The sequence below is a fragment of the Chenopodium quinoa genome, unplaced genomic scaffold (genome assembly GCF_001683475.1).
Source record: "Chenopodium quinoa cultivar QQ74 unplaced genomic scaffold, ASM168347v1, whole genome shotgun sequence".
Classification (NCBI taxonomy): Eukaryota; Viridiplantae; Streptophyta; class Magnoliopsida; order Caryophyllales; family Amaranthaceae; genus Chenopodium; species Chenopodium quinoa.
Window position 1 is genome coordinate 1,237,697 of NW_018743199.1, and position 26,089 is coordinate 1,263,785.

General features: G+C 41.8%; 2 protein-coding genes across 2 annotated transcripts; both read left to right on the forward strand.

Annotated features, from left to right (window-relative positions):
* The first annotated feature begins 1,077 nt into the window (after positions 1–1,077).
* On the forward strand, positions 1,078–6,601 carry LOC110733372. The gene is made up of 8 exons (XM_021913411.1): positions 1,078–1,317; positions 1,424–1,487; positions 3,527–4,010; positions 4,090–4,296; positions 4,383–4,475; positions 4,550–4,678; positions 4,759–5,606; positions 6,368–6,601. Exons 3-7 carry the CDS (start codon positions 3,531–3,533, stop codon positions 5,566–5,568), a joined length of 1,719 nt encoding a protein of 572 aa, XP_021769103.1. The 5' UTR covers positions 1,078–1,317; positions 1,424–1,487; positions 3,527–3,530; the 3' UTR covers positions 5,569–5,606; positions 6,368–6,601.
* A 1,795-nt stretch (positions 6,602–8,396) lies between these two features.
* LOC110733373 (17.8 kDa class I heat shock protein-like) lies at positions 8,397–9,312 on the forward strand. Its single transcript, XM_021913412.1, has one exon. The coding sequence runs from the start codon at positions 8,451–8,453 to the stop codon at positions 9,174–9,176; it is 726 nt and encodes a 241-aa protein (XP_021769104.1). The 5' UTR covers positions 8,397–8,450; the 3' UTR covers positions 9,177–9,312.
* The last annotated feature ends 16,777 nt before the right edge of the window (positions 9,313–26,089 follow it).

Here is a 26,089-nt window from a genome sequence, read left to right on the forward strand (position 1 = left end):
GCTGGTTCACTTGGCTTGTTTGACTAGCTGGAATGTTTAGCTGTTTATAATGACTTTTAAAATTGGCTGTTTAAGTTGGCTGTTTATAAAAGTGTTTGGTAAATTAATTGTTGGTTGTTGGCTGTTTATTAAATAATTTGTGGGTCAACAAGCCAAAAGCCAACAAAAAAGCTACTCAAAGCAGCTTTTTTATTTTGGCTTAAAAGCCGGCTTTTTCGCTAACTAAAAAGCCAATTACCAAACACATTTTTTGGCTGTTTGACCACCTAAAAAAACCAAAAACTAACAAAAAATCCATTAAAAAGCCAATTACCAAACATGGCCTTATTTTATGAAGTAGTTTACAATTTATATGAAGTGGATGGTGGTGTTTTGGATAATTAGAAAAATCAAAAGATCTTCAAAGTCTTAAATGGAGAAATGAAGAAGCTTCAACTAAGAGGACAAAAGTTATACCTGTCGGGATTAACCATGCTATTTTTTCCTCATTTTTCTTAGAGTTTTAGTTTTCGCCGCCAGAAAGACAACGATGAAAATGGTGGTGCATGAGAGAAGAAAGCTGGAGTTGCTTTAATAGTATACTGAGAGTTATAATTGAAAATGGTGTAAAGAGAAGGAAGAAAGAGGAGAAAAATGGAGTTGGTCACGTACTCAATTTTTCAATCTGCCACGTTACCCACTTAATTCTTCAACATGCACATCACCCAACGCAACCAACAATTCTCCATGGTGTTTCAACTAAATTAAAAGAAAAGAAATGGACAACGAAAGTTTAAACGCTCAATTTCTTAGAAGAAAGATTTTTGTTTAACCATCTAAGCTAATTGCCACTTATGCCCCAATCTTGCACGCAAATAAACTAATACTATAACTATAATACAAAAGTACTGAAAACACATACTCCATTATTAAAAGCCTTTTAAAAGATTAGCAGTTGTACAATTTCAAAAATAGCAAATCGAGGACAACGTTCGGACCATTCACTAATTGTTATTCAAAATGAGTAATCTGGGCAATCTCAATATTAATGGTCAAAACTCAACAGTAATTGTTGATGATTGTACAAAGTTGGAAAAAAGAAAAATCTTTCTAAAACGATTGTGTGATTACAAAAAAAGAAAAAAGAAAAAAGAAAAAAAAGACCACGAAAAAATTTACACCCTCTCAAAATTGAAATACAATCCCCAAAAAACAATAATCGAAAAACAAACTACTCCGGAGTCCGTAGTACATGACTTTGCCCCTGATTTCACTCTCTCTTACAAATCCAGCCACCACAGACTGCCGTTGCTATCGCCGTACTACAATCTTGCTCCGGTAACACTGAATTTCATCCTTACTCTCCTTTTCTTCTTCATTTTTAAATACTACTAATTCAATTGTAACCCTAATTCTTTTGCTCTTCCATTTCCTTGAATTTCAGCTCTAATTGTTAGTGATTCGTCTCATCTGCCGCCATTGAAGGCTTCCGCTTAATTCTTCTACAGGTCCTTACTTTAATTCTTCTCAATTTTGTTTATTTTGTAATTTGTTTGGATTTTATGTGGGTTTGCTGCAAATTTGGGTATTTTCTTAGGTTTTTTTGTCTGCGTTTTAAAATGCTTTATTTTAGTGATCTAAGCTTTAATAATGTCTCATTTCTTTCTTTTCACTACTTAATTGGAGTATTTTTTTGGTTAATTACGTATGATGATGATTGACTTGCTAAAATTTTAGGAAGTTCTCAAATTTGTCAAAAGTGGTGTTATAACCTTGATTAGACTGCTTAGATGCGAACCGGGTATTGTAATTTCGAATGCTGCAAATTCAATTTGCTGTAAAGTAATGTGACTTTCTATTTCTGCCATTTTTAGCATATTATCTGAACATATAAAGATGAATATAAAGATGAATTTTGTGTGACTTTCTATTTCTGCCATTTTTTTTGTAGTCATGAACTGCCCTTTTATATTATCTCTTTTTCTCATTTGATCTATTAGGGTTCTGGCATGATTTTCTGGCTTTGTATTTCAGATTTGACTATGTAAGTAAATAAAGATTAAAGCATGAATATTGATTGAAAATGGCAAAAGGTTTATAAGATAGGCTAATAGCTTGAGGCTATCACTCTCAATAGCTTTAGGCTATCAATCTCTAACAATGGCTTGAGTTAATAATTCTATAAGGTTTCCCTTCAATACAAATTTCTGCCGACTATATCCATTCCCTCCTCTCTTTGTTTATACTAAAAATATAGACTACTAACCTAAAAATACTATAATAACATTATTGCCCTGGTTAGTCTATTGCAGGTTCATTAGATGTAATTAGTACTCTTTGTTTGGTTTAGCCACCAGAACAGAATAATAATGAATTAGTGTAGAAAGAGGTTGCAAAGTGTAAAAGTATGCATATGATTGTGGCTTTGGCATATCAGGTATGCCAATGTAGGGCTGGTGTATTGTTTATGCCATTTAGGGCTTCAGTAAACTTAGATGATATTTCATCAAAAGTTGACCTTTTCTTTACTCTTTTAAAAGAATGAGGTTTCAAAAGGCGTGCCTGGCACAGGGCAGAGTCGGGTGCAACAGCTGGCGCCCTAGCTCTGCCAAGCGCTAAGACCCACAAAAGGTGCATGCCTATGTGCTTTTTTTCCCCCTAGACTGCCTTTTGCGCCTTTGCACCTTATGTTGTATGGTGTCAATAGCTAATGTGTATTAAAATTTTATTAACAAAATCATCATCTAATTTCGCAACGGTCAGATAAAATTTTATACTAGAGGAGAAAGATTCCTGTATCCCCCAATTCCATTAGAAGAACCCTAGCTATTGATCACATGACCCTTCCATCTTTTCTTCATAATTTTTTTTTTCTAGACTTATTTCATTGTTTTTTTTTTTTTTTTTTTTTTTTTTTTTTTTTTTTTTTTTCTCTTACATAAATAAAGTGTGCTTCACCTACAAAAGGCGCTCAATACCCTTTCTTCTTGCGCCTTGGTATGCCTCATCCCTTTTAAAACTGAAGGTTGATACAGTTGCAGGGTTGCTTATATCACTGCCTTTATTTGGGTGTTTAATGCTCTTATAATTCTTTTTAATCCTATTGTTTTAATGGCTGAGCTTTGTTTTCTACTGTTCTTGTCGATTCTTTCTATGATGCAATGATTGATTACGTGTCTTCTTTCGACATTATTATCTTCAAATACATTTTATCATTTATGGGACTAAAAAAAGTTATTGTGAAACTTCAATTATGCATTAATGATCCTGTGTCAAAGTGATGATGATAATTTGACCGGCTGACCGGCTGTGGCTTTGTTTTAATTCACTCCAAAAATTTCAACCCTGCACCCCCTTGTTTTTGCTGGGATCAATTCGCTTTGATTAGGTGTCATTGAATACAGAGGAGCTTTGTTATTATCTTCTGATTTCTGAGGATTGCTGTTACCATTCCTTCGTGCTACTACTGTTGCTTTTAAGTTCACATCCTTTTGTTTGCTTGTAGTTTTGATTTTGGTTTTGATTTCTTCTAAAATTTCAATCTTAGGTTAATGGCAAAATTAAAAAAGAGAAGACTTGCTGAAGTAGCTTCAGGACAAGCTGCTGAAGCAGCATCAGGACAAGCTGCTGTAGTAGCATCAGGACAAGCTGCTGTAGTAGCATCAGGACAAGTTGCTGAAGTAACATCAAGACAAGGTGTTGAAATGACGTCAGAACAAATTGCTCAAGTAATTGCTGAAGTAACGTCAGGACAAGTTGAAATAGCGTCAAACTCAGACTCAGCTTCTGACTCAGACTCTGATCATGAGAATACAAGGGGTCGTACTGTACTTGCAACGGTAAGGAAGGTCATTCAGAAAGGGGAGAAAATTCGCTTGGATTGGAATGCAGCAAAAATTCCTTGTGGGGATCACCGACCCATTTTTGCCACATTAATTGGTGTAATTGTACGTGAGCGAGTTAGCATCACCTATGAGGAGTGGTCCCATGTTCCAGCAGAAGTCCTGAATGAAGTGTATGATGACATTACGGTGAGCATATGGTTTTACCTTAGATATTTTTTATTTTTTGTACGCACCAGTAAATCGGTAATGCATATGTGTCTCGCAGAAAGGATTCATTGTTTTGCCTGATCGAAGAAAATGGATTTTAAGGCGAGCTGCTGAGCGATGGAGAGCTTTTAAAGCTAGATTGGTGAAGAATTACCTGTACAAAAGGTCTGGAATGATAAGAAAGAAGGTGCCATTAAAATATTCCTTTATATCTCAAAATGATTGGGAAAAGTTCACTGCATATTGTACTAGTGATAAGTTTAAGGTATTATTCCATATATTCTGTATAATATTTGTCTTAAATATATTGTTTCATATGTGTATTAAAGTTGAATTAAATCACATGAAAAGGAATTGAGTGAAAGGAACCGAGAAAAGGCAAATATGAAGACATCAAGGTACCGAGGGGGGCGAAAAGGGTACCAGCATTTTGAACAAGAGATTGTAAGTTTGATTGATTTGTTTGATTGGAACTATTTGGATTTTAGCTGTCACCTGATTAACTTGTGTAATGTTAGGCAAAAGAATTCGAAGCGCAGGGGATCCACATTGATAAGGTGCCTCGACATTTGACTTGGCTTAAAGCTCATGAAAATAAAGCAGATCAAACCTATGCACCCGGTGATATGGAAATCGCTGAAGCAATTGTAAGATCCTGCAACTTGCAAATTCTCAAAAACATTGACCATTTGCTAACTTGATTTGGTTATTCATTATTTAATGTTAGAAAACCCTAGATGCCCAAGCTAAAAAAGGTGATTTGTCTGCTACGGGCCGAGATGATATTCTAGCAAAAGTATTGAAGAAGCCTGAGCATGGTGGTTGTGTTAGGGGTGTTGGATCAGGCATCTCGAATAAGGAGTATTTTGGGTTTGCTGGGAGACCAAAAGTTGGTCAAATGCTGGATCAAATTCAAGCATTGCAATCTCAAGTGACAAGAATGGCAAACATGCAAAATTTTATGATGGCTTATTTCATGGCATGTAACCAACCGGCTATCATGCAGCCCAACCCAGAGCAAATGAGACAGCTCATGGCTGGTGGATCCGGGTTTGGCTTTGGCCAATCTAATGGTAACAATAGCCAATCTGGCCAATTTGGTGGTTTGGGCGGGCAATTTAGTGGATCAAGTGGTCCATGGGGTGGCTTTGGTCAGCTTAACCCATTTGGGAATGGTAGCCCATTCGGGAGTGGTGGCCCATTCGGGAATGGTTTCCCATTTGGGAATGGTGGCCCATTTGGAAGTGGTGGCCCTTTTGGGAATGGTGGCCCATTTGGGAATGGTGGCCCATTTGGGAATGGTGGCCCATTTGGAAGTGGTGGCTCATTTGGGAATGGTGGCCCATTCTCTGGTAATGGGCAAAATGTGCCTGATCCCTTGGTTTCTTCTGAGCCTCAGGCCCTCCATTGTGACCCACTGGTTTCTTCTGAGCCTCAGGCCCGCCTCCATGTTGAGCTTGAGAAAAGCTGTGTCCCTGAGTCCCAGACAGTTGCAAAAAAAGGCCGAACTTTAAGAACGAGAAGAAAAAAAAGCTAGTATCTTAGCCCTTCATTGGTGACCAGACTTTTCACGAGGTACACATTCTAATATTCGTCGTCCATAACAAATTTTTACATTGTTATTTGTAAACTTTGCATTTTGTTTCCTTCTAATTCCTTTTCCTTTCAACTATGTTTTGCAAACTTTTCTTCCATAAGCGTATCTTATTTACTCTAATTTTGTAAAGTTTCCTCAAACCTTAAACCATATTGTTTTAGGACCAAGATTTTGTTGTTGTTGACTTGTTGTTGATTATGTTGAATATTGTTTCTTTGATGACGTGTATCTAAATGATCGGGAGCGATTCTCAAATTTTCCATTAAGGGTGACCGTTTGTCTTTTGCTGACATTAGGGTGCCCTAAACTAAGGCTAGTGTTTGTTTTTTTAGAAGTAAAAAGTTAAGTACTCCGTAGGATTTATTAACGCATATCATGTTCTACCAAGGTGTTAATCCCTTGAGTTCATATTAACTGATTCAGAACAACTATTAGTAATTCATCTTGCCACTGCATGGGATAAACCAAGGCTAGTAGGAAAGCTTGAATAAGACCAATTAGACAAATGGAAATGGCAGGGGCAGGGGGGAGGGAATGAGGGATAGTGTTGATGAGCTTGGCATTAGGGAGGTATGAATCGAATGATGGGCTTGGTTATAGCAGGACAATTTCTCACGTGCAAATTTTAACTATCATCGGTTACTGAATTAATCTTATAATTTTGCTTATTTGTTAAGCACTCTGGTTATTTATATTTTTCAAATCTTGTATTAAATATTTTTCTCTAAATGTAATGTAGATTGTGGAAACTCAACCCAGTCACCCACCTTTCAACTGCAGTCGCTGACAAGGTTCGGGGATTTGTTGGTCTAGTACAAACAAGCTTGAACATCTTTTTCATTATTTTGAATACTTAATTTGTAATATTGTTTTTTTTAAAAGAAATATTATGGACTTTGGGTTTGTAGATCATTTTGAATTGGTGGTAATGGATATTAGCTGTGTGATGAATGCAGAATTGTGGTTCAGAGTATTGCGATTTTTGTTGGTTTGGGTAGATGAATTTGGCGTACATATGTGGTCATTGATCATAGGAGTAAAAAACAATTAGACGTGTGATAAAAATTAAGGGCAGAGGGTATATTCTAGCTCTATAACTATATTAGGGAGAGAGCCAGGCAGCCGGTCCAAAACCGGACCAGACCCGAAAGGGTTCTGGACTGGATTAACAATTTTTACAGGATCAGTGAGTCAGTCAGTCAGAGACCAGACTGGATTATTTTCGCACCAAAACGGTACGGTCTAGTTTTATACGGTTGGACGTCATTTACAATTTTTTTTTCTAAAAAAAAACCAGTCACTCACAATTATCCATTTCACCCATGATTATTTAATTAAATCCAAAAATTGTACTATTTGTAGAACAAATAAAAAGTGAGCAAAAATTTGAACTTTTGACTGTTTCAAAATCATATATGAAGTATTTTTTAAAATCCGAACATTAATATTTATTAGAAAAGTTTGGTAAAATTAATTTCAACTTTAATTTATTTTAAATGATCTCAACTTTGGGTAGTTTGAACTTTGAGGGTTATATGCTTTTGTTAGTCTCAACTAGTCATTTGCTCCAACTTTTTTTTTTAGAAGATTAGAAGGGAACGAGACCGACCACTCTCTTAGCCTTCCAGTCTCAAAAAGAATGCGTTGATGTCTTAAACTGCTCTCTTAGGTTTAGACTCTTTGAAGAATGCCAGTCTTGAACAGTTCTCCTGAGTGTAAAAAGTATCTGAAACACTCCCTTAGGCAAAATACACCGTTTCCTTACCCTGTTTTGTAGTATTGATGTGGTTCTTTTTTACCTCACACGAATGCGTATGTTATCCAAATTATTACTCATACGACATGTTTGGTAAGCAATTATAATTTGAAGGAATGATAATGGATTCTTATTTAATTTTGCAAAGAAATCCTATGGTTATTAGTAATTACTATAACATGTGTTAGTTCACAAAATTTCATTACTACTCCCTCCGTTTTTAAATACTTGCTTTATTTCTCCATGCGCGGAGTTTTAGGAGAAATTGAAGAAAGTAATAAAATATGAATGTAGTGGGGTAGTTGAGAGAATAAAAAATTGTAAAAAGCAAAAGTAGTGGAAGAATAGAAGGAGAGAGAATATTATGTTGGGTCCATTATTTATGAGAAATGATTTAAATATTGTAAAAGCTTTCCAAAAAAGGAAATGAAGCAAGTATTTAAAAACGGCCGGAAAAGAAAAGTGGAGCAAGTATTTAAAAGTGGAGGGAATATTAAAAAAGAATGGTATTTTTATACTACATATCTTTCTGTGAGTCAATCTAACCATGCTCGTCTGTTTTTTAGAGATACATTAGTTTAAATTTAAATTTTTTCATTTAGAAATTTGACCATTATTTTACTCGAACAATTTATATACTAGTAAATTAGAAAAAAAATGATATTTTGAATATACACATACTACCTCTGTTTCTTTTTAGTTGACACGTATTCCTTTTTAGGAAGTTTTTTTTTAGTTGACACGTTTTTTTTTTTGGGGTAACTTTTTACCTTGCATTTACAAGATACCCCAAATCTTTTTCATTCTCTTATTCTATCTCCTCTTCTTAATATATGTGCCTAAATCAAACGTGTCGACTAAATAGAAACGAAAGAAGTATATACGACACTAATTTGTTACACAACTACTATCAAAATTTAGTGATGCTATAGTACATAAAGAAATGAATGGCCTATTGTCTGCACTGCATCGTATTGATGGGCCATAGCCCAAGGAAAATACGAGTGATTCGTAAGCCCAAATATAATCTCCATTATTTAAGAATTAAGAGAGAATATTCTAGAAAATGCTTGAAATCCCTCCAATCTTCCTTCACTCTGTTTTCCCGGCAGTTTTTGATGACTCCCATTCAAATTCTATAACATTCTCAGAACTAACTAGAACTTTCGATTTATCACCTATAAATAACCTCCAAAGGTCTTCCAATCTCTTCATCAGATATATATTTCAACAATTTTTCAATCGAAATAACGATCAATCAAAATTACTTAAAGAAAAAAAAAAAAAACAATCACTGAAAGAAACAATGTCGCTGATTCCAAGCTTTTTCCGAAACCGGCGAAGCAATGTCTTCGACCCATTTTCTCTCGATTTATTCGACCCTTTCCATGATTTTCCCTTCAACAGCACCACCTCTCGATCACTCTCTTCCACCGGTGGCGACACGGCTGCATTTGTTAACACCCGAATTGACTGGAAAGAGACTCCGGAGGCCCATGTATTCAAGGCGGATTTACCCGGGTTGAAGAAGGAGGAGGTCAAGGTTGAGGTGGAAGACGGGAAGGTGCTCCAGATCAGCGGTGAGAGAAACAGAGAGCAGGAGGAAAAGAATGACAAGTGGCACCGTGTCGAGCGGAGTTCTGGAAAGTTCTTAAGGAGGTTTAGGCTGCCGGAGAATGCGAAGATGGATGAGATCAAAGCGAATATGGAGAATGGTGTTCTTACTGTCAGTGTGCCTAAAGCTGAGGAGAAGAAGCCTCAAGTTAAGTCTATTCACATTTCTGCTGCTTAAGTGTGTGATTTTCAAGTATTAATGTTAATTATAAAATATAGTCCTTGATCTTTGAATTTACTGTTATGGTGTTCTTCTATGTGTGTACTCTTTATCTAATTTACTAATTAATAAAAAGTCTAAAAAGTTGTTTTAATCTTGGTTTCTATTTTTCATTCTTTGTTTATTTATATTTGTTTTTCATATCAACAGCATAGCACATTTAAACATTGAAAAGTCTTCCAAATTATATAGCCTTTTATCCTTTATGTCTTCTATAATTATAGGCTTATAGCCACTTGTGCTAACTAAAAATTAATCCAATCCAAACTCAAGTTTTATCCAAAACTTACTTGAAATGAAATATTTAATTCAATTCCAAGTTTCAAACCTATACTTAATTTTCAATAATCCAAAACAAAACTTGATTTGAAATGGAATGGACTCGATTCGATCTATTCTAATTCCAACGCAATTGAATTGACAAGTTTCCCATCCACAAGACCACATTAAGTTATGGCCTTTTAATTTGAAATTGATTAGAAAGTGAAATTAGTGTTACAGCCTTACCAAAATATGACCATCACCCAAAATGGACGTACCCTCAACTCCTCAAGTATGGCCTCACCAGTATTTGAATTGACCCTACTACTACTGCTTGAAGACTTGAAGTAATGCTATGCCTAATAATGGCAAAAGTTATACAGTGTATAAAGTATATCATGTATAATATTGGTGTTTGATTCACTAGTCCTCTTTGGCTTTGGTGGTGGATTTCAAGATTCTTGAAACCATAGGCCCAAGGTTCAAGGACTGGTAGAAAAACAACAGTACCTGAGGAAAGTTGCTAAATGAGGTATTACAAAATACCTCCTGATTAGGGGATTTTTATCCACCAATCACCGTCCGACAAGTGGACCAACCAGGTTCCGCCACGTGTCCTTCACGAAGGACAACAGGAGCCTGCCACGTGTCAGTCACAGATACGTCCTCTACGGACCACTATAGACACGCCACGTGTCCACCCATGCCAAATGGGAAAACCGGCCACCAAGGCCCAATCCAGTCTAGAGGCCCGATCAGCCCTAGGTTTACCTTAAACCTAGAGAGTTGCACGCTTCTCAAGGCTATAAATACTTAATTAATCCTCATTAATCACAGAATCGAATAATCAAGAGATCAAGCAGAGAAGAACAGAGTTATTAACAACCGGCTAATCTCGCTAACGACGCAGATTACCAACACTAAGCACTCTCACCTAGAGAGACTTCATTACTTTAATTTCTGTGTTGATTACTCCTTAATCAGGTACTAACTTGACCGTTGGAGGCGGAGCTCTCAGGAGTCTCCGTTATTTTGCAGGTACAGGCGTCCGGTTCCAGTCTCGGAATTGTAACTCTCCCGCAGGACATCAGAAAACCCCGAAACATTTGGCGCCGTCTGTGGGGAGAGTACTTCAGAGATGGCATCCAAGTCTGTACCGACTCCAGAAGAGAGGCGTCCCCTAGACGACCCTCAAGTCCAGTCGGACCATGATACCGAAAGTGAATTTGAAGTTGAAACTCATACAGCTCCAGACGGGACCCTAAGGGCCCGACGTACCCGCCATACCGAAAGGAGGGAACGGGAGCATCTTAAAACAGGAAGCGAGCCAGCAGGCGCATCGCTTGCTCGGCAACAGCCGACTGATGGGTCTGCTCCCATCACAAGGAACGAACTCATGACCTTCATGAGGGACTTCAAGGGAGAGATTCAAGAGTTGATCAACAAAAAACCGCCTGCTTCAGTCAAGGAGCAGACGGCCAAGAAACCTTCCACTTCACTGAAGAGGAAGCCAGTTCAAGGGCGAGAGGCGACTCCCCATCCTAAATCCAAGAAGCGGGAGCCACCTGCTCTTGATTTTACAAAACTCCGCTATCCTACGGGAAATAGGAAACCGGTTCGTCATATTCAGGCGGACGGGTCAAAGCAAACGTTCACAGATGCTCGGCTCCTGCTAGAGCAGAAGAAGAGTGACCGATTATCAGAGTCGGCTTCTACTTCAAATTTTCAGGACAGTTTGCGAAATGCCTCGATGAGGCATACTCAGTCGTACCATGAGAGTCAGTCAGGCGGCACCTCCCGTCAGTCCGGCTTTCATAGTGCCCAGGCGGTACCAAACTTACCATTTGTGCCGCAACAACAGTATTTTATGCAGCCACCTCCATTTGGTGGACCTGCAGCAAAAAACGTCCAACCTATGGACTGGCAGCTACGGCTGCTTAGACTTGGTGAACAGCCGTCAGCCTTCTCCAAGGAAATTACTGAAGCCGCTCAGCCGGCCAAGGTAAAAAATGTTCTAGTAGGCGCCTATGACGGCACTACTAACCCAGAAGACCATCTGATGGCATTCACCAACCTGATGTACCTTCAAGGGTTGGATGATCCCACTTGGTGCAAGTGTTTCCCAGCGACTCTCAAGGGAATTGCACAGCAATGGTTCGGCAACCTGCCGACTGGTTGTGTAAACAGCTTCAGGACGCTTGCTTACTTATTTGCCTCCAACTTCGCAATGAACATCCCTGCGAAGAAAACGACCCTTGATTTGGGAACAATTCAGCAGGGCGAGAAGGAGGGGCTTCGTTCCTACATCAGGCGGTTCAACCTGATGAGAATACAGATTCAAGGGTTACCGGATGAGGTAGCTTATACTGACTTTTTTAGAGGTCTCAAAGACGGGTCTACCTTCAAATTTGATTTAGTTCGAAAAAGGGTGGCGACTCTCCAAGAGGCCTTGATTGAAGCAGAAGCCTATATACAGGCGACTGATCTGTGTACGATGAAACAGTCGGACGGGAAGAGGTTCGACAAAAGAGAGGGACGACAGAAACAGTCGTCCAGCAAAGATGAAAAAAGAAAAGAGGTCTGGGCGGCTGATTCCTCTAAACAGCCGGCCCAGAAAAAGAAAAAAGAATTCAAACCATACTCCCCAAAGTATGTGTTTAACAAGGATAACCAGTTTATCCTAAAAGAAATAAAGGGACGACTCTCAATTGAGAAGCCGCTCCCCATGAAGGGTTCTGCGAGCAACCGGAACCAGGACAAAATCTGTGCTTACCATGATGACGTTGGTCATCACACCAATGACTGCATCAGTCTCATGCGGTACCTAGACCGCTTGGCTGATCAAGGTGATCTTGACACTTATGTCAAGAAATCTATGGGGAATACTTCCTCAAAAAAGTAGTCGGCCAAAAAGAATCAACAGGCCGACAGTTACGATACGGATGATGCAGTCGTCTACACCATTGCAGGCGGCTTCTCAGGAGGCGGCCCCACTATTAGGGGCAACAAAGATAATATAAGGCGGTTAGATGTAAATTCCGTTCACCAAGAACGGCCGTCCAAATATACATTTCCTGAGATTGTCATCACTGAAGAGGATCTAGGAGGAATAAGGGGGCCGCATGACGACCCTCTCGTTATTGAATGTAAAGTGGCCAACCAGAGAGTTGGCCGAATCCTCATAGATACCGGGAGCTCCTCAGATCTCATCAGCAGCAAATGTCTGTCAAAACTGAAATATCAGACGGACTGCATACATCCGGCCTCCCACCCTTTAATAGGTTTTGGAGGAGGAGTCGTCCACCCACTGGGACGAGTAGATCTACCCATTTGCCTGGGTGAAAAAGGGGAAGGACGACACATGGTAGTCCGGTTCCTAGTAGTAGAGGAACTCTCGGCCTATAACATGATTCTGGGTCGACCAACCCTGAATAATTCCAAGGCTGTTATAATTCCGTCACTTATGCTGCTTAAGTTTGAAAGGGATAATGGAACAGTCGGCTCCCTAAGGGGAGATCAGAGGATGGCCCGAGAGTGCTATCTCTCGGATGTCAAGCCCACTGTTATGGCCACTGGGTCAAGTGGAGAAAAAACAGACCTTGACAATGTCAAGGAGAGTGTGCCTGTTCAAGAAACAGGCGACAAAAAAAGAAAGGCGTCCCAAACAGAGTCCGCAAGAAAAACAAGAAAATAGCAATCATTGGCAGAGGAGCGGCCGGATGAGTTCCGCCCTCAGCCGGCTGGTGAGCATGCGGACCTGATATTAGACGACTCCCGTCCTGACCGAACAGTCAAAGTTGGGACGACTGCTCTGAGAAACCTTGGTGACGACTTTCACAACCTATTGAAAGAGTACAAGGACATCTTTGCATTTGAAGTCCATGAAATGCCAGGCATTAGTCCTGATCTGGCAGTACACAAACTCGCTGTGGATCCGAAAAAGAAGCCGGTACGGCAAAAGAAGCGGAACCATGGTGAAGAAAGAGGTCAGGCGGCAGCCGCCGAAGTCAAAAAATTACTTGAAGCAGGGTTCATTCGGCAATGTTACTTCCCAGATTGGGTTGCAAATGTGGTGCTTGTTAAAAAGCCGAATGGCACCTGGCGAATGTGTGTAGACTACACAGACTTGAACAAGGCGTGCCCAAAAGACAGTTACCCTCTGCCTAAAATTGATAACCTGGTCGACTCAACAGCCGGCCATGCCTTGATGAGTTTTATGGACGCCTATTCTGGTTTTCATCAAATTCCTTTATGGAAGAAAGATCAGGAGAAGACGGCCTTCGTCACTGATCAGGGATTGTACTGTTACACGGTCATGCCGTTTGGCCTTAAGAATGCCCCGGCTACCTTCCAACGAATGATAAACACAGTGTTCTTTGATCAGATTGGGAGAAACGTCGAGGCATATATTGATGATATGATTGTCAAGACTAAACTTCAGAAAGATCATCTGACGGACCTCCGAGAAACTTTCGCCACACTCAGGCGGCACCATGTCATGCTCAATCCCAAGAAATGTGTATTTGGAGTTGAGTCTGGGAAATTTCTCGGATTCCTTATCAACCAGAGAGGAATAGAGGCGAACCCTGAGAAGGTACAGGCGGTCATTGACATGCAGTCGCCTCGTACCGTCCGAGAGGTTCAGAAGTTAACAGGTTGTCTGGCGGCCTTGGGAAGATTCCTAAGCCGATCAGGCGACAAATGCCTATACTTTTTCCAGGCAATTAAGAAAAAGGCAAGGTTTGAATGGGGGCCGGATGCTGAGGCCGCCTTCCAGAAATTAAAGGTTCACTTGCATTCCTTGCCGAGGCTGGTCAGCCCTTTGCCCAAAGAAAATCTCTACATGTACCTGGCCGTCTCTGATCATGCGTTAAGCGCTGTGCTCCTTGCTGAAAGGGACGGCTGTCAACTTCCGGTCTACTTTGTCAGTCACGTACTGAAAAATGCCGAGTTGAGGTATCCCCTAGTGGAGAAATTTGGTCTTGCACTCTTCATGGCTGTTAAAAAATTGAAGCCCTACTTTCTGGCACATGCAGTCGTCGTGTATACCGACCAACCGATCAAGCGGCCCCTTACCACCATGGAGTCGTCCGGACGAATGATCAAATGGGCCATAGAAATGCAGAGTCTCGAAGTTACTTTCGAGCCTAGAAAAGCAGTGAAGGGGCAAGCCTTTGCTGACTTTATTGTAGAGATGACTCGTCCTCCAGACTCTCAAGTTCCAGACCAAGTCTGGAAGGTATATGTGGACGGAAGCTCTACTTCAAACGGTTGTGGAGCAGGCGTCGTATGTCAATCTCCAGAGGGCGACAGGTTCGAGTATGCTCTACGCTTCAGTTTTCAGGCTTCAAACAATGAGGCAGAATATGAAGCTTTACTAGCCGGGATCCGCATGTGCAAAGCGGCAGGGGCAAGAAAAATAGACGCCTGTTCTGATTTGCAATTGATAGTGAGTCAGTACAATGGCGAATACGACGCAACACATCCGGCCATGATCAAGTATTTACAGGCGGTCCGACAAGCAGTCGGCTCCCTTGAGGATTTCCATCTGATCCAAGTGCCGAGATCAGAAAACAACCAAGCAGATGCACTTTCGAAATTAGCATCATCCGCCTCCTCCGATACTCCTCGAACTGTTTTTTGGGAAGTAATGGAGAAGAGAAGCATCGAGGAAAACCCTATTGGAATCCTAGACAGAAGCTCAACCTGGATGGATTCAATCAGGGCATATCTGACAAACGGTACACTGCCGGATGATCCTCAACAGGCGGCAGCACTGAAAAAACGAGCCTCCTGTTTTGAAATGATACAGGGAGAACTTCACAAGAGGGGGTACCTTCAACCCTTCTTAAAGTGTGTTACTCCTGAAAAGGGACGAGAGATACTAGATGATCTTCACTCTGGTTTCTGTGCTTCCCATATAGGTGGTAGGATGCTTGCTCAAAGGGCAAGGCGGCAGGGCTACTTTTGGCCTACTTTGGAAGCAGATGCAATGGAGATGGTGAAAAAATGTGACAAGTGCCAAAGGTTTGGCAAACTAATTCACCGTCCGGCTACTGACCTCACTACCATTCACAGCCCACTACCGTTTGCTAAGTGGGGCATGGACATTCTGGGTCCATATACGCCTGCTACAGGCGGCAGAAGGTATATACTTGTTGCCGTTGACTACTTCACTAAATGGGTAGAGGCGGAGGCTGTAAAGGGAATCAAGACGAAAGATGTAATTTCATTCATTTGGAAAAACGTCATCACTCGGTTCGGGGTTCCCATGTCTATGGTTTTTGATAATGGTCCCCAATTTGAGACGCCTGTTCTCAAAAGCTGGTTGGGAGACCAAGGAATTGCACATTACTTTGCATCTGTCGGCCGTCCACAAGCAAACGGCCAGGTAGAAGCCTTTAATAAAATCATCTCAGACGGTCTCAAGAAAAAGATTGAACGAGCAGGCGGCCTATGGGCGGATGAACTACCACATGTTCTCTGGGCCATTAGGACGACTGAAAAAGGGGCGACTGGAGAAACTCCATTCCTCCTAACTTATGGTGCAGAAGCTGTTCTTCCAATAGAACACTACGAGCCGACTCTTCGAGTAATGCTATATGACGAAGAGGCAAACTGGGAAGCCATGCGCCTGGCATTAGACTCACTTCCTGAAAAGAGGGGCAATGCTGTCTTGCGCCATGAGATCTATCGCCTGAGAATGACTAGATCATACAACAAAAAAGTACACAGGCGTCCACTCAAAGTAGGGGATTTTGTACTTAGAAAGATGGAAGCAGTCGGTAGGGCTAATGAGTCTGGCAAACTAACTCCCAACTGGGAAGGACCCTACCGAATCTATGAGGAAGTCAGGGACGGTACCTACCGTCTGGAAACACCAGACGGACAACCGTTGCCTCGAACTTGGAATGTAGATAACCTTAAAAAATATTTCTTCTGAATGATGTAAAGTAAAGAGCTACTTAATAAAGTTTGCACTTACTATTCAATTTTTGTATTACGAGGGGCATGCCGTCTGTACATTTACAGTCGGCTACTCTCCATTGAGGCTTTTAACTCAATCATCAGAGGGGCATGCCGTCTGTACCTTTACAGTCGGCTACTCTCCATTGAGTTTTTCACTCTATCTTCAGAGGGGCATGCCGTCTGTACCTTTACAGTCGGCTACTCTCCATTGAGTATTTTACTCACAATACTTAGCTAAAAAGATTAGGGCCTGGCCGACCCTGTGCCTAACAGGCGGCTACCCTTCTTTTACTTAGCACCTACGTTCACCAAGAACTTACCAAGGCCACCGGCCGAATGATCAGACCAGGCGCCAAGCCAACTGATCAAATCTACAAAACTAATTCGACCTGTCCCAACATCATAGCAGGCGTCCGACGGCATCCCTCCGGATGAAATTCGTCGCAGAGAGCAGCTCCCTTTTGGGTGGAACATTGTTCTATAAACTAATTACACGGCACCTATACGACTGTCCCCAAGGACAACCACGTAGCCGTTTTTGAGACAAGGATAACTCTATCACTAACCAAATCAGTGGTAGCAGTTGACATCTGAGTCAGATAACCGCCTGTATTACTTGGGATAGATGCAGGGGGTACCTATTGAGTTAATAGCCAACAAACATTGGCGAATCAAGGGGTCTAGCCGGCCTACGCCGCCTGGTACCTCTACTTCTCAAACAAAAGTGACGGCGACTGAGTAACTCCAAAGTTAACTCATAGTCACTCCTCTAAATTTGGTATGGAATCTAAAAAGTTTGAGTCGTCCGCCTGTTTTAAAACAAGGGCACTCGAACCCCTATTCCTACTGGATAACCTACTGAGTTAATAGCCAACAAACATTGGCGAATCAAGGGGTCTAGCCGGCCTACGCCGTCTGGTACCTCTACTACTCAATCTAAATTGCGACAAAGACTAAGTAACTCCTAAGTTAATAGTCACTCAAACTTAGTATGGAAAACAACCGGTACCCGCCGCTTGTTTTCCTACTTAATTCCTTGGCGACTAGGTAATTCTATTTACTTGGTCAGACAAATTGAATAAAGAGTTCGAATACCGATTGAATAAATGGCCGACTGATCATCTATCCTGGAAACAGACAACCAGTCGTCCAGGGGCATAGGCGGCATACTTACTATTTGTACCTGTCTTAACGTTCGGCCATACACAACAGTCGGTCTAGGGAACAAATTAAAAATACTTAGACAAATTTGAACCAAAACAAAAATTTGATTAAAAATGAGCCGGCCATTAAAGACCAGCAGAATATTCAAAACCCCGGCCCCCTGGCCGGGTAATTACAAAGCAAACGGCGTGAGGCCGTGAAAAGAAAAAATACTTAAAGCTTAAGAAGGGGGCAGTTCAGTATCAGCAGCTGCCGCCTGGTCAGCACTCTTCTTGCTGGACTCGGCCTTAGCTGCACCCTCTTTTGATGCCTTACCCCCAAGTGGCACAAGCGCCACAACCGGCTCTTCCTCCTCCAACGCACCGTCCAACGCCTCTTCTTCAGCAGCCGCCAGGATCTGTTGGTTATATATTTCCGAACACTGGCGGTACGTTCTTTCCCATGAGGCAAAGTCGGCACTGGGGAACAGTCGTTCCCAGGTCATGCGCTGGATTTGAGCGGAGTCTTCCACCATCTCCCGGACGAGCTCTTGTTTCTCTTGCTCGGCCTTATCCGAGAGCTCTTGGGTAAGACTCTTCTCTTGGTTCACCAGGCGTTCTTTTACGTTGGCCAAAGATTTCTCCATGGCTTCGTAAGAGTGCATTTTTTGGCGAAGAGGTTTCAGCTCGGCCTTAAGATTGGTGACGGTCCCCTCCAGCTCGTCAACCTTCTTTTGGGCCGCCTCTAACTGGGCCCGAACAGCGGCGGTAGCTTGCGCCTGATAATAAAGAAGATCAATGGTCAGTACTTCATTTTGGGCAATTTGAAACATTGCCTTATCACAGCTGGAGGCGGCCATAGCCTTTGCGGCCTTTACCTCTTTGTTTTTCCGATCAATCGGCTTGCGAAGGCTGTTGACTCGGAGCAGGGCCTAAGTACAAAGAAAAACAGGCGTCAGTTTCCAAACAAAAAGGATAACAGGCGTCCCGGAACTCAAAAGCTCAAAAAATGCTAAGTATACCTCAGCAAGGACCCCTGAAATTCCATCAAGGTCAAGGGTGCCGGCACCCTTGACCGCCTCCCTGTCAGATAGAGGAACTACTTTAACCATAGACTTGGCTACCTCAACCAAGTCAAGTCCCTGGGGGCCGGCTGCATTAAGCGAAAGGATAAAACAAGTTAGACCTAATCAAGAAGGAAGCAAGGGTGAGTTTTTACAAGTGAGGGTCCATACATCTAGGCGGCCCCGCCTGGGTTTTTGAAGAAGTGGCCGGCTGCTTCTCAGCCGCCACTGTTTTCCTGGAAGACCCAGGAGAGCTTGCAACAGTCGTCCTCCGGGCCTTGGGGTCCGGCTGTTGCGAGGAAGAAGCCCTTGGAGTGCCAGACTGAAAACAAAAAGAGTTAGTATATGCATAAGACAACTAAAAGGGGAAGAGTTTTCAAAGCTTACCAAGGGTGCCTCCTTGTTGGGGGAGTCGGCATACGACTGCTTCATTAGCGAGACCCGCAGCATGGCCGCCGCAGTCTTAGATGCTGTTATTTTACTCATGGCGTCAGCTGCAAGAAATAAGCAGCAAAGTTAGTAAAAATCCCAAGTAAACAAGGCGTGAAAAAACAGAATATTTGTCAGGCCGGCTACCTCTAGAGCACCGACTGCCGAGGCCACAGGCGGCCAAAAAGTACTCGTCATAGAGCCACTTGAAGCTCGGGACGTAGTTTAGGGGTACTTGCTCTCGTACCCCTGAAGTAGAGTTCACCCTAGTCTCTACTTTGAAGAGTCCTTTGTCTAGGATCTCTTTTTTAGCCTTTGGGGGAACAGGCGGCATGCTGCGGCCGCCTGCGAGAAGAGGCGGATCCCTATTCCACTTGTTAAAGCGTTTGTTCAGCTCCGTGTCTGAACCCTCGATAATAAGGAAGGTGTTCCGCCAATCCTTCCATTTGTTCGCCTTACCTCTCGTCATGAGGTAACCCCTATGGCTTGTTAATTGATACCAGCCGGTACCTCCCGACTTAGGGGTCCGGCTGAGATAGTTCATGTGGGCGAAAGCCTCAAAGCTTGGCTCCACCCCGTTCAATTCGCACCCGGCCACATAGCCGAGTACGTTTACCCAAGAGTTGGGGGCTAACTGCCATAACCCCAGATCATACCCATCTAAAATCCGCTGAACAGCCGGATGTAATGGGAAGCGCAGTCCAGCTTTGATGGCCGCCACATAGCAGCCAAAGCAGCCGTCACCATAGCTGGTACCAGCCGGCCAGACGACAGTGTCTTCTGGATCCGGCACGAACAGTAAAAATTCCGGGCCCATTTTGTGGTTAGCAATAAAGCTCGCCACGTTGTCTTGCATGGTTGCGATCCGGCCCCGGGGTACCCTGCAGTAGTAGGGGGCGTTTTCCTCTCTGTAAGAGGCGGACGGCTCCGCCCAATTGTCCCCCTTCTCAACTGCATGAGAACGTCTCGCCTCTTGTAGGCGGCTATGTTTTTCTTCTGAGCCAGGAGAACTGTGGCCAGAAGAGCTGGACTCAGACTCGTCCTCTGACGAGTCCGAGGAGGACGACTCCTCCCCTCTCCTAGAGGGGCCCGCCTCCTCTCCCTTAGAAGGAGCAGAAGGAAAATTAGACATGTCCACGGTAAGATGGGAAGGGAACACCTTGGCCCCTCTCTCAGAACTGTCGGCTTGACAGTCGCCTCGTTCTACATCTGGCGCCTGGTCAGATGTTTCACTAAGGAGCACCCTTTGGGAGGAGCCGTCTGAGTTTGATATCATAGCAGTCTTTTTTGTTCTGGCCATCACGTTCTGCATAGACACAGATACAGTCGGACTTTGTATAAAGGGCAAAGATGGGTCCAGAAAAGGGCAGGCGGCACTCCTAGTCCTAGATTCAGCCGTCCCCGGTGACCGGCTGATCGCTAACTTAGGGCGTGTCGTGTGCTTCCATGGTGCCATTTCAAAAAATAAAAAGAAAATTAAGAGTAAGAGAACTGAGTTACCTGAACGAGTGACGGTTGATGAAGTCCTGGAAGTTCGGGTCAGTCGGCTTGTCAGAACAGGCGGTAGGCAGAAAAGGTCCGAAATGTCAGAGCAAGTTCAGGGGTCCGAATGTTCTCGCAAAGTTCTCAAATGTGAAAATGACCGAAGTCAGCACTTCCTTTTATAGGCAAAGTGAGAAGGCGAAGGGTCGCTTCCAAATTCAAAATTTGGGCGGGAAAATCTCTCGGCCGTTTGCAAGGTGACACCTGTAACAGGCCGTCGCCTGTCACCGTGCGACACCTGTCACAGGCGACCCGTGACCAGTCACGTGCCACCTGTGAGGGGCAAATGATTAGGGGATTTTTATCCACCAATCATCGTCCGACAAGTGGACCAACCAGGTTCCGCCACGTGTCCTTCACGAAGGACAACAGGAGCCTGCCACGTGTCAGTCACAGATACGTCCTCTACGGACCACTATAGACACGCCACGTGTCCACCCATGCCAAATGGGAAAACCGGCCACCAAGGCCCAATCCAGTCTAGAGGCCCGATCAGCCCTAGGTTTACCTTAAACCTAGAGAGTTGCACGCTTCTCAAGGCTATAAATACTTAATTAATCCTCATTAATCACAGAATCGAATAATCAAGAGATCAAGCAGAGAAGAACAGAGTTATTAACAACCGGCTAATCTCGCTAACGACGCAGATTACCAACACTAAGCACTCTCACCTAGAGAGACTTCATTACTTTAATTTCTGTGTTGATTACTCCTTAATCAGGTACTAACTTGACCGTTGGAGGCGGAGCTCTCAGGAGTCTCCGTTATTTTGCAGGTACAGGCGTCCGGTTCCAGTCTCGGAATTGTAACTCTCCCGCAGGACATCAGAAAACCCCGAAACACCTCCCTTTTTGTAAATTGTAATGAGTTAGTCAATGATGAAATGATAAAAATAAAAGTTGTTTTCCTTTGAACGTGGTATGCTGAGTCTTACAGTATTGATTTACCGAATTATTGACCCGAATCGAAATACCGACTCAAACCCGATTATTAACCGACCCATCTGAATTCGAAAAATTGGTGACCTAAACCTGACCTGAAACCAACCCTAGACCCGAGTTGATCCGAGTATGTGAAACCTGAATTCGAACATGAACTGACCCTGAAGATGACCAGACCTGAATGTAATCCGTAAATTATTGACCTGAACCGAACCCGACTTGAACCGAAATTGAACCAAACCCGTTTTAACTTGTCAGAACCCGAATTTAACCTGACTTGTTACTAACCTGACCTGAATTCAACCCGACCCATTCATTCCTAACCCGATCGGAATTTAACCCAACCTGTTAAAAACCCGACCCGAAATCAACCTGACTTGTTATTGACCCGACTCGAATTTTACCAGACCAATTACTAACTCGACCCATAAATTCAACCCGATCTGTTATTAACCCGACTCAAAATCAACATAACTTGTTATTAACCCGACCTTAATTCAATCCAAATTGTTCGTGCCTCGATTTCAAATCACCTTAAATGCAATTTAGACCCCCTTATTATTGGTGATCAAAGCATTTTGTCTAGGGAGACCAAGTTGGTCAAGGACAGCAAAAGAAAGGAGCATCATCCTCAAATTTAAGAGTTAAATATAGTATATATATTTGTTGTATGGTCAAAAGAGAATGACCCGACCTGATTCTAACCCGCAAATTATTGACTTGAACCAAACCCGACTCGAACCCGAGAATTACCCTAACACGTTTTAACCCGTGAAAACACAAATTAAACCCGACCTATTGTTCACCCGACTTGAACGTAACCCGACCAAAACCCGACCCAAACCCGATAAGAAGTATGACTCGACGTGACTCGACTCAAGCATGACCCATCCCAAACCCGACCCGGATAGGTTATTCCATTAATCTGATTGAACCGACCCGAGTTGACCCGACCAACTCTTACCGACCCAAACTTGACCCGATTACCCGAATTGACAGCTCTACCCGAAACCTTCAAAATTTTTCAAAAAATACGGATATTAGCCTTCAATTTTGGATTTTTTGACTTTTTTTCCACCTAGAAATAAAAATTGTCAAAATATTTATCGTGGTCCCTAATATCCTCCGGGAGTCCAATTGGTTGGGTGGAACCATCCAATTTTCCTTTAAACGACCAATTTACTGGTTTACAACTTGCATTGATTTCATTAACTCAAGCCTACTACGAGCATTTATGACAACATATAATGCTCATATATGGTTCCAAACAGCATTATATGACCCCGAGATGCATCCCCTAAAATCTCAATGCTTTTCGACACCGACCTCGAAATATCGAAATTTCTCAAAAAACGTGGATATTAGCCTTCAATATTTGAATTTTTTGACTTTTATTCGCCCGGATATAAAAATTGCCGAAATGTTTTCCATGGTCCCTAATACCTTCCGGGAGTCCAATTGGGTGGGTGAAACTATCCAATTTGCCTTTAAACGACCAATTGATCGGTTTACAACTTGCGCCGATTTAATCAACTCAAGCCTACTACGAATATAAATGACAACATATAATGATCATACATGGTTCCAAATGGCATTATATGAACCCGAGATGTATCTTCTAAAATCTAAAGGCTTTTTTGAATCCTGGCCCCGAAACCTTAAAAAATTCTCAAAAAGCGTGGATATTAGCCTTTAATTTTGGAATTTTTTTTCTTTTCTTCGCCCGGATATAAAAATTTCCGAAATGATTACCATGGTTCTAATACTCTCCATGAGTCCAATTGGGTGGGTGGAACCATCCTATTTGTCTTTAAACGTCCAATTTATCGGTTTACAACTTGCGCTGATTTCATTAACTTTAGCCTACCACAACATTAATGACAACATATAATGGTCATACATGGTTCCAAACGACATTATATGACCCCGATATATATCCACTATATTTACAGGATTTTTCGACACCGGGCCTTAAACCTTCATTCCTCAAAAAATGTGGATATTATTAGCCTTCAATTTTGGTATTTTTTGACTTTTATCGCCCAAAAATAAAAATTGTCGAAATGTTTACCATGGTCTCTAAGGCCCTATGGGAGTGAAATTGGTTGAGTGGAACCATACAATTCGCCTTTAAACGACCAATTTACCGATTTACAACTTTCATCGATTTCATTAATTTAAGCCTACCACGAACATTTATGACAACATATAATGATCATATATGGTTCCAAATGGCATTATATGACCCCCGAGATGTATCCTCTGAAATCTCAAGCCTTTTCGACACCGGGCCCCGTAATGTCCAAAATTTCTCAAAAAACGTGGATATTAGCCTTCAATTTTAGAATTTTTTGAATTTTTTTTGCCCGGAACTAAAAGTTGGCGAAATGTTTTCCATGGTCCCTAATACCCTCCGGGACTCCAATTGGGTGGGTGGAACCATCCAATTTGCCTTTAAACGGCCAATTTATCGGTTTAAAACTTGCACCGATTTAATTAACTCAATCATACTACGTACATTTATGACAACATATAATTATCATATATGGTTCCAAACAGCATAATTTGAACCCGAGATGTATCCCCTTAAATCTCAAACCTTTTCGACACCAGGCATCAAAACATCCCCAATTTCTCAAAAAGCGTGGATTTCAATTTAGGAATTTTGACTTTTTTTTCGCCCGGAAATAAAAACTACCGAAATTTTTACCATGGTCTCTAATACCTTATGGGAGTCCAACTAGGTGGGTGGAACCATCCAATTTGTCTTTAAACGACCAATTTAAAAATTTACAACTTGCACGGATTTCATTAATTCAAACCTACCACGAACATTTATGATAACATATCATGATTATATATTGTTCCAAAAGACATTATATGATCTTCGACGCCGGGCCACGAAACCTCCAAAATTTCTCAAAAAGCATGGATATTAGCCTTCAATTTTTGAATTTTTTTCGTCCTGAAATAAAAATTGCCGAAATGTTTACCATGGTCCCTAATACCCTTCGGGAGTCCATTTAGGATGGTGGAACCATCCAATTTTCCATTAAACAACCAATGTACCGGTTTACAACTGGCACCGATTTCCGCACATGTACTTTTGTTGGATAATTGCTTTGAAACGACGCTTTTGTTGTCGGTAAAACCTTTAAGGATACCCTAAAAAGGTTCGTGTGAAGGTTCGTATGTCATGCCAACATCTAAGTGAAGAGCAGTTCAAGCCTATTATTGCTTATAATTACAGGGATCACGAGCCAAACCATTTTTTGTTTGATTTGGACCTTGCTCAAACCGATAAGTTAATCTCATTGTTCTCAGCTTCTCCGGTTAGACAAAGTGAGAGTAAGGTTAGACTACATCACAAATTGTGATGGTCTCACTTTATAAAGGTGTTAAGTCACCGAATTTAATTTATGGTGTCAATGTTGATGCCATTAATCCAAAGCAGTGCTCGAGTTCGCATAAAATGTGATAGTACTAATCAGTTCAACACATGTATCACATCACATTTTTTATCTTTCTAATTTTTGAATTTATATCATGAGTAACATGCAAACCTTATAGTATGATATATATGTCTACATTTGTATATTAATCATCGATCATACCCTAATCAAAGCTCTAAATCGATGTCGTTGTAGTCTCCACCATCTTTCTTCTTGTTCTTCTTCTCCTTACCTCGTTGATATTGATCGTTGCTCGACGAGGTCAGTTGATTGAATTTTAAGTTGAGATTGGAGTTTTTGTTGATTGAATTATCTTTAGAATGAGAATTCAGTCGAAAGTCGAAGAATAAAGGTGGAAGTGCTGCTGGATAAGAGTGGAGACAAAGGGTTCAACCACATTTTACTATATACGCCTCATTATGACGCGGCGGATGCTGGAAGGTGCATTGTATTGAGTAATTGATAAATGTTATGTTTATGCCAAAAAAATCTGTTTCCCCTTCTCTGTTATTTTTTGGTGGTGTTCGCTGCAATTTTCTTGATGATAGTTGAGGTGTATATAGTAAAATGTGGTTGAGCCCATTATTGTATGAGGGGTTTCAATCTGTTTTGGTGAGCTGCGCAACCGAGGTATTAGGAGGGGATGAAGGGTGGAGGATGAAGTGAATATATGACCTTATGGAAGATGACCTTGATGAGTTATCTGCTAGAAGAATAGAGGACCTAGAACTCACGTTTTTAATCCAAATATGAAAAAACCCTCTACTTCTCCTATTGATTTAAGCATGAATATATATAGTACAATAGTGGAAGCAATGATATCCTAAACTAACTAGGAGACCTAGTTTGCAGGCTTAACATATGACTCCTAACCCAAATTAAACTAGGAAATACAACTTTAACACACGCATAAACTGCAGGTGAATTAGACTACTTTGACACTTATTCGGACCTACTTAAGCTTACACTCATAGACTCCAAACTACTCTTATAACTAAATTACATCGCAAATAATCGTTCTAAACTAAAATAACATAACTATAACTTGAATTAGAGTATTAGACCACTCGA